We start from the raw sequence: 9300 nt of genomic DNA on the forward strand, positions 1-9300 counted from the left end.
TTCCAAACCAATTTCACATTTTGATTCATCTGAAAACCGAACAGTGTTTCCTTTTGGTAATGCTTATTTTTCAGCTTTTTGGAGACATTTTGCTGCCATCAAATTCATTTACCTTGTTTTGTAAGTTATATCATTTGATATGTATTCTGTGTTTGATTGTGAATATAATACAGGTGATGAGATTTGCGAATCATTGCATTGTGTTTTATTTACATTTTATACAATGTCCCAACATGTTTGGATTTGTACAAGAAGCGCTCATTATTATCTGTGTGACTGAAACTTTTGAGACTAACATTTTATTTTCATCTTTGCCAAAGAAAGATGCAAATAACAGATCAAAAAAATAGTAATTACGATAATGAGCAGATAGTTAAAAAAAAAAAAAAGTCCATTCAACCTTATTTTCATGCAGTTATTTATGCTGATTCCTTATTTGTATTATTTAACTGAGCTCTGTTTGATAGTCATGGAGGTGGATGATGTTTTCTGTCACAATGTGTAATATATCATTTTTTTAAAATCTCCGCATTAAGCCAGTCTGTCCTTTACCTTTCTACAATCTGACGCGTGCTGGGATGTTCACATTGCAGCCGTGGTTAGTTCTGTCTGACCTAAAGAACTCTACTGCACGTGCAGCGACACTTTGTCTTTGTTGTTATGGCCATCATTTCTAGGACTGACACACATAATCACACACCAAGGTACAGAACAGATGTTCCTGCCTCTGCACTGTATATTTACACGTGAGGAGGATTCATATGTTCCTATTGTTGTGTCCTCCTGTTTGTATGACACACATTTACATAAAACACACACATACCCTTGGAATGGTGAAACGTGATGTTGTTTATGTACTTCTGGCCTTTACAGGGACAACTGCTGCTGCTTTACAGAGAAAGTGCAAGTCCCAGGGTCAAAACCAGATCCTTCTATGGCTTTGCTTTGTTGTTCTGAAATAAACACATGATTTAATAGGATTTATCTCACCACAGTGGCTATTTATATACTATTGTTTTTTAGTCAGTTGTAGTTGGTGTAAGAAAACAGTTTCTCGTCTCATCTTCAAATCAACTGAATGCTCATTACAGGTTATAATTAATGTGTTTATTTTTCTAAATGGGTCATTCCTGTTATACAGAGGCTTTTATTGACCTGTACTTTACTGATTTAAGATTTCTATAAATGAGGCACATATTTAAAATCAATTCCCAAAAGAATCTATACTATTATATTTAAGTGAACCATATATTTAAGTCTTATTCATCACTCCAAATGGAAACAATGGACTGTGTGTTCTTTATCATTTCCAAAGGAGTATTATTCAATTAAGACCATTTTCAGGAGCTGACATGAAGGTTTTTCTCTACAGGGTGGGGAAGCAAAATTTACAATGAATATTTAGTTGTTTTTTCTCAGCAGGCACTACGTCAATTGTTTTGAAACCAAACATATATTTATGTCATAATCATACCTAACACTATTATCCATACCTTTTCAGAAACTTTTGCCCATATGAGTAATCAGGAAAGCAAACGTCAAAGAGTGTGTGATTTGCTGAATGCACTCGTCACACCAAAGGAGATTTCAAAAATAGTTGGAGTGTCCATAAAGACTGTTTATAATGTAAAGAAGAGAATGACTATGAGCAAAGCTATTACGAGAAAGTCTGGAAGATACTGTTAAAGAAGAATGGGAGAAGTTGTCACCCGCATATTTGAGGAACACTTGCACAAGTTTCAGGAAGCGTGTGAAGGCAGTTATTGAGAAAGAAGGAGGACACATAGAATAAAAACATTTTCTATTATGTAAATTTTCTTGTGGCAAATAAATTCTCATGACTTTCAATAAACTAATTGGTCATACACTGTCTTTCAATCCCTGCCTCAAAATATTGTAAATTTTGCTTCCCCACCCTGTATATAAATGTCTAAAATGAAGGCAATGTAGAAATGATATCTTAAAATTGTGCTGGTACCAATGGCCACTGGAGTTGGCTCAAAAAACCTTGGCTCCTATAGAATTATATTAAATGTCTTTTCTATCAATCGGTCAAATCAATCTAATTTTATTTATATAGCACCAAATCAAAACAAAAGTTATCTCATGACACTTTACATATAGAGTTGGTCAAAACCAGACTCTAAGCCAATTTACAGAAACCCAACAGAATCCTCCAGGAGCAAACACTTGTGACTGGTGACGGTGGCGAGGAAAAACTTCCCTTTAACAGCAGAAACCTCAAGCAGACCCAGACAAGGAGTCTGCTTGAGGTCTGCTTTTCCACGAGTCATTCTGGTCTCATCTGTTTTATTTTGACCCTTATTTGTCTGGTGATCTCTCTTTAAATGTTTCCCCCTTTAATAAGATCTATGGTCAAATAAAAGGCATTGATTGACAGTTCTGTATTACACTCACCTGCTGAATCAGTTGATTCAACACAATTTTTCCCGATGGACAGTTTGATTCAAAAGGTTCCACTGACAACCTACTTACTTTTTTATATAGTGCTCTATGACATTTACCATTTCAAAGAGTTGGTAAGCAGCAGCCTTTAACATCAACAAGGATTCTATCTCGACTGTTTACAAGACTCTGTAGGCTCACAATCTGGGATTTTTCTTACATCAGTTGCATCTTTTATACATTATTACACAACGCATTATTGTAGTATCTGTTGCTGTTATTGTCATATCTACTGCTATTATTGCCACTGATATTTTGTTCCATCATGCACTTCCTCACTTCATAGCCGGTATTGTATTGCACTACCAATGCTCTTGTAAATAGGTTTCATTTCTATCTTGTATTCTCCTATTCTTATTCTATTTTTACCTCTTTTTTTTAATAATTTTTTAAAAAAATCATGGCTTTTAATAGCAAAGTGAGAGAAAAATGGTAACCCAGTTCTCTGTATGCTTACTGAAATGACAATACAAAAAAAAAAGCTTTGAATCTTGAATATTTGAAAAGCTCTCAATTTACTGGTTGATCTACATTCCTACTCTCACCTGTGGTGGATGTATGGATGTTTGCATGTATGGATGGATGTATGGATATACGGATGGATGGATGTATGGATATACGGATATACGGATGGATGGATGGATGGATGGATGGTCCATTCTGAGTGGGTGGAGACACATAGTGGACGTTGTGAATGCAAACTTGACCCATCTGTGGCTCATTCTAAAGTGACTTACACTGCAATGAAAATACAAAATTTCTCATTTTGTGAAATTACACTCTAATTAAACCAAAATTATTAGCATATATTTAATATCTTGTATTTTGTTTCAGATTCAACTCCTATTTTTTCTGTTAGTGCCTACTGTTTTCTTCAAACTACATGTGCATATCCACCATGTACTCGGTTTATAATGCAGACACATGGACATTCTGTACTTCATAAATCTAAGACCCACCTCTACATCATGTTACCTTCCCTGCTTCTACAAATATCTTTCACATGCATCTTTCACATGTTGAATACACGTTGCAATTAAGACCAAAGCATATAACCTAGCTACTACTGCTGTCAAGCCTCATCATATCATGTCCTGAAAATGTCTAACATGTGGTGGAAATGTTCTTGTCTACACCTGCTGTACAGAGAGGTGTGTTTGTTAACAGTCCAATCAGTCACTATTTCAGAGTTGAACAACAAAGATCACATCACGTAGATAAAGGTGGAAGGCCACCAGGTAGTCACGCAATTAGATGACAGAAGAAAATGGAGAGGAAAAACACCCACATCCATGTGTCTGTAGATGACTGAATACACAGTGTACATTATAGAGGCCCATAGGCACCTGCTACAAGTGGATGACTCCCTCTCCTGGTTGAATTGTCTCCTCCAAGCCTGTGGGTGTTTGCAGTTCTTCATCTGAAACTAAAGAGCTCAGAGATAACAAAGTGACACTGAAACTGACTTCTAGGTTCATTGAAGTATAGGACATGTTTAAAATCAAAACACAGTGCTTAAAAACAGTCAAATGTGCACATTAGGAGGGTAAAAATGCCAGAAAGGTTCCTTGTGAGTTGTTTAATTTAAAGTAGTGTAACATGAGTCTGAATCTGACTGGTTTGTTTTTATCTTCTCACCATAATGGGGATTTCCATGTCACAGTCATAGACTGAGCAAAAGTATTCCCAAATTAGGTTATTCAAATCCCTCTCACAGTTACTTCTTTCAGTTTTTATTATTTTTGATATTTTTCTTTGACCTCAATAAAATGGTCACAGTATTTTGAGAGAGAAGTTCTGTGTGGCGAAGAAGAAGAAGAAGAAGAAGAAGAAGAAGAAGAAGAAGAAGAAGAAGAAGAAGAAGAAGAAGAAGAAGAAGAAGAAGAAGAAGAAGAAGAAGAAGAAGAAGAAGAAGAAGAAGAAGAAGAAGAAGAAGCTTTAATGTATAGTTAAGATATAGGTTTTCCAAAACATATTACTTCTTCTACATTACCAAAAATGTGTCCTTATAATGCTCATTTGCTCAGATACAAAGTAGTTAATGAATGATAATCAAGTTAAGAGTATTTTTAAGTGGTTTAATTACACAGGAGGAACCTCTTTTTGTATCTTCATTGAATTCACAGGAACACATTTGCTTAATTTAGATTTTTTTTTTTTTTTTAATACTGCCATGCAGCATGCCTATGACTGAATTTGTTTTGATATTCAGTCAAATCATTGCTAAAAGGTTCACTTTACCTATATTTAACTCTGCTGTTAAAAAATGTGTGGCTCCAAAAGGATGTACCTGTAGACATACATGATAAAGAATAATTTGTACCAAACTGGAAGAAAACTCCAAGGCACTTTCTTTAAACATTAAAATGCCTTTGTTACCATGGCATGGTCATATCTAGAGCTAAAAAAACACTTTGACACGTTTTGGCTTCAAGCCTTCATCAGGAAGTCAAACAGGAGCCTGGAAAACTGTAGGTTCCTATATAGAAGGATCTGATCAATAGGAACTTGCCAACTGGGCGTAAAGATAATGGCCTGCAGAGGGTGTCCACATGTAAAACGGCCAGCATATGGTGTCACTGCAGGTCAAAAGGCCATACACAAAAAATTAAAACCTCACCTATAGAAATATTTACAAATATACATGGATATTTAACAGTGTAAAATTACATATTCCTTTTAATTTTGGGTCAAAAACAGTGTAAAGTCTTTAAAAACAAGAAACAAGCAATTCATTACAGGAAAACAGACAGATTCACATTCTGTCCCATGAATTTTTAAAGAATAATCTATATTTTGGCATTTTTACTAAGAATGAAAATGAGCGAACTCTTTAGAAGGTAATAGGTAAATTTTACAATGATTTCTTTTACAATAAAAAGATGTAATCAAAACACTTTATGAGTCAAAAGTGCAGATGCAAACATTAGGAGTCACTGTAGGTATGTGGTGCTTTGATGTAAAGTCACAGAAACAGACCAACTATTACATATCAGATACAGAAAAAGGAGGAAAAAATGAAACATTAGAGAACAGCTCAGCCAAACTAATGAGTTAGTTACCAGGCCTTGTACAACAGTAGAGAATACAGCAATATACAACTTTGGAGTCATTCCTCCACTCACCACTAGATGACCCCTTCATCTTTTACCAGAACATGATCTCACTGACAATTTTGGGTTTCCATTCCAGAGAAACAAAACCAGAAACTTTACTCTGACTGCTGCTTTAACCAGTGTTATTCAAGGGTCAGATGTTCTCTGTTTCTTGAGCGACAAAAGCATTTGTCATCCTGCTGATTCACCACACAGATCCAGAGACACTTTCACAGGTAAGGACAATAAACAGCTGAAATCATATCTTATCTATGACCACCTGTCCATGTTATGGAAACACTTTCAGACTAATATTATTTTTAAATGTATATTCTGTTTTTATACCTTCCTGCTTTGATAAGTTGGTGATTGTACTTTTGTTTTTCTCTCTGTTTAAAGGTTTTTGACAGATCACATTTGCAGAGATGTTACAGGACAAAGTTTGGATCGCAGGCTGCATTGTGCTTCTGCTGATCACAATGTTTGGTCAATCGGCTCAATGCATAAATCAATTCAAAGGTAGGTAATATGAAAAAGAACCAAAAACAATGGAAAAGGCACCGTACATCCATGTCAATATTTACACTATTGTCCATAAAGTTGGAATGTAATATTTTTCATGAAATGATCGTGATAATGTGATTTCTTGTGATTTATGAATAAGACTAAAAAGAGAAATGTGTCTGAAAACCAAATTATTCCAACTTTATAGGTGACTGTGTATAATTTTACAGAGTGGTATCAATATCACATAAGAACCTCTTAGGTTCCAACCTCAGTGTCAACCATGTCAGTTAGAAAAGGGAAAACAAAATGCAGATCATCAAACTTTCCTACTTTTCTTGCACTGATTTAAGTTACTCAGATAACACTGAAAGTGAGGAAATATGATTACAGGTTCAATGACTGAATGACTGAATCTCATCAGCATCAATGCATACAGTGCTGCACAGCATGTATGGCTATTCTACATGTTTGCCAATAGCATTTGTTTAACATCTTTAAGTTTTATAAACTAGGTTTATATTTAAGCTCTAAAATTGGTTTGAATGTTGAAGTGCCAGGATGCTGAGACATAAGAGGAAAGAAGTGAAAATAATATTATCTGTTTATATACTGTAACTGTTAATAACTACTCTTTATTTAAAAAGATATCATTGTAAATATAATTAATACTCTCTTTTAGAACTATTATGGCTTTTGTGTAATTTTGTAACCTGTTTCTTTGTTTTATTTTGTCTTTACTGTTTTATGCTGCCTGTAATGCTGCCTCTTGGCCAGGTTCTCATTATAAATGAGAACTGGTTCTTAATTGGCTTAATTGGTTTAAATAAAGGTTGAATATATGAAAAATAAATATATAAAAACTGTATATTGGCAAATAGTTTTATGTAGTTTTATGATAGGAAACTGCTTGAAATATTAAAAGGCAGATCAGATGAAAAAAAATAATAAAAATGTGTATGGTAGTGCTTAATGTAATTTTTTTTTGTTAACATGGGAGACAAAAAACCTGGTGTCAACCTGAAAACCTGGTGTCAGTATTGGAACAGGTGTTACGCCCTAACATGATTGGTCTGTATTTTTACCATATTGGTAAAACTATTGGTTGAATTCATACCAAATTGGGTTTATAGATTGCCAGTGACTCAGAATAGATCTGATTACATTTTAGGGAAAGTAGGTCAAAGTTCAAATTTTTTATGAATTTTTAAAATCTTTTTGCTTCGATTTACATATAATGAGCAAAATTTCAAATGTCTACATAAACATCTTTTTTTTTTTTTAAATTTACTTCACACTTGGCACATTGGCACACTTAGCAATTGATATGCTGACATCAGCACATGTATAGACATTGACATCAGCTGGATCGATAAAAAGAAATATACCAAAACACGCCCAAATTTTAAAGTCTTTCTGATGGAATTTGAAAAATATATTAAATCAATGGCATTTATCTTTAACAAAAATAAGCACTAACACCCTGGCAGTTTATAAAGAATTCTTTAAAATGGACTGAACTTACTCCCTGATGTATTTATTTTTTTTATTTTTCTTAGATCTGTATATTTTAAGTTTTTATTATTATTATTTGTCCATTCTTCTTTGTGTTTCTAAATCTTTGCATTATTTTAATTTATTTATTTAGATGCTTTTTTCTTTTGACATCTTGATGTTTGTTCAATATTTTTATGTTTTGTGTACCTTTATATTTTCAATAAATTAAAAAAAAAAAAAATCAGCTGGATCAATACTGAAATATGCTACAATATGTGCGAGGGACAGGGTTTGTTGTGCCTGACACAACTTATTTTCTCTAAAACACCGGGAAATATTTAAAGATTGAACAACAAAAATACACCTCCTGTAAGTGTTCATTAATATAATCTGCTTTATTTTAATTGTCCACAGGATCTACTGAGCCTAGAGATCTCAGACTTATTCTGGTTGGAAAAACTGGATCAGGAAAGAGTGCTTCAGGAAACACCATCCTGGGGCGAAAAGCCTTTAACACAGACATTTCACCTGAATCTGTGACCGGGACCTGTCAGAGAGAGGAGGTTGAAGAAGATGGCAGGGTCATTTCAGTCATCGACAGCCCAGGGCTCTTCGACACTAACAAAACAGAAGAGCATGTGAAGAAGGCGATCGAGGAGTGTGTTGACCTGTCGCTTCCTGGACCGCATGCTTTTCTACTAGTGATTAGTCTGAAGGCCAGATTCACTCAAGAGGAGAAGGCAGCTGTGGACTGGATCCAGAAGAATTTTGGTGCAGATGCAGATATGTATATCATACTCCTCTTCACACACGCTGACCTTCTGGGGGGAAAATCTGTGGAAAACTTTATCAGTGAGAGTGAAGACCTCCGCAGACTGAAAAACAAGTGTGGAGGAAGATACCATTCACTCATCAACAACAGCAAGAGGCAGAACAGACTCCAGGTTGAAGAACTTCTAGAGAAGATAGAGGAGATGGTGGAGGAGAATGGAGGAAACCCCTACACCAGTGAGATGTATGAGACAGCACAAAAGAAACTTGAGGAGAGCATAAAAAAGAGAATGGAAGAGGAAATGCGGATGAAGAAGGAGGAGGAAAGAAGAATCAGAGAACAGGAGAGAAAGAAAGAGGAAATACGGAGGAAGATGGAAAGGATTGAAGAACAGGAGAGAAAGGCTAACTGGTGTAAAGCTGCAGCTGTTGGTTCTATCGGGCTTTTTGGTGCAGGGGCATATTTTGCTTCATATAGTTTAATGACACTCGGTGCTGCACTCGGCATCACTGAAGGATATGATTGCCTGTTGACATAGCTGAAATCATCATGGTAACATTGAACATAAGGATACGGCTAAGACTAAGATATGTCAGTACAAGAACCTTTAAAAGAAAAACTTGTTAAAACTATTGACACAAAATGTTGCAACTTTACTGCAGTCAAACAAAAAGGAATGATGCGCATTGTTTACTTTTTCTAAAGTTGTATTCTTGCCTTTTTTTTTCCTTTTTTTTTTTTTTTTGGTTGTTTTTTTGTGTCGAGCCAGTCAGGACACGTATGACTCTGGTGTAAATATTCAGAGCAATGACAGTTTTCCGATTCAGTTTGGCTGACCAGTTTGGTCATTCCCCTGTCATTATTATTTAGCAGTTTTCCTGTATTTTCCAGCTTTGCAATGTCTAAAAAAATCAGGCATCCATGTGTGTTTTTCAAAAGTTCTAATAAACAAAATGTTGACATAAA

At 35.0% G+C, this 9300-nt stretch overlaps 1 protein-coding gene across 2 annotated transcripts; it reads left to right on the forward strand.

The window, feature by feature from the left end:
- The first annotated feature begins 5655 nt into the window (after window positions 1-5655).
- Window positions 5656-9300, forward strand: LOC115429471 (GTPase IMAP family member 9-like). Of its 2 annotated transcripts, none has more exons than XM_030148949.1 (3): window positions 5656-5797; window positions 5961-6080; window positions 7977-9300. In XM_030148949.1, exons 2-3 carry the CDS (start codon window positions 5987-5989, stop codon window positions 8870-8872), a joined length of 990 nt encoding a protein of 329 aa, XP_030004809.1. In that variant the 5' UTR covers window positions 5656-5797; window positions 5961-5986; the 3' UTR covers window positions 8873-9300. The 2 variants fall into 2 exon arrangements, with proteins under 2 accessions (XP_030004809.1, XP_030004818.1); XM_030148958.1 differs by having other exon boundaries at window positions 5961-6060; window positions 7975-9300.

The sequence above is a fragment of the Sphaeramia orbicularis genome, chromosome 1 (assembly GCF_902148855.1).
Source record: "Sphaeramia orbicularis chromosome 1, fSphaOr1.1, whole genome shotgun sequence".
Lineage (NCBI taxonomy): Eukaryota > Metazoa > Chordata > Actinopteri > Kurtiformes > Apogonidae > Sphaeramia > Sphaeramia orbicularis.

Bases quoted from the DNA above. Each gene is read 5' to 3' on its own strand.
- LOC115429471 (XM_030148949.1), top strand. From the start codon at position 5,987: ATGTTACAGGACAAAGTTTGGATCGCAGGCTGCATTGTGCTTCTGCTG. The intron at 6,081-7,976 runs GTAGGTAATATG...AATTGTCCACAG, and splicing joins ATGCATAAATCAATTCAAAG to GATCTACTGAGCCTAGAGAT.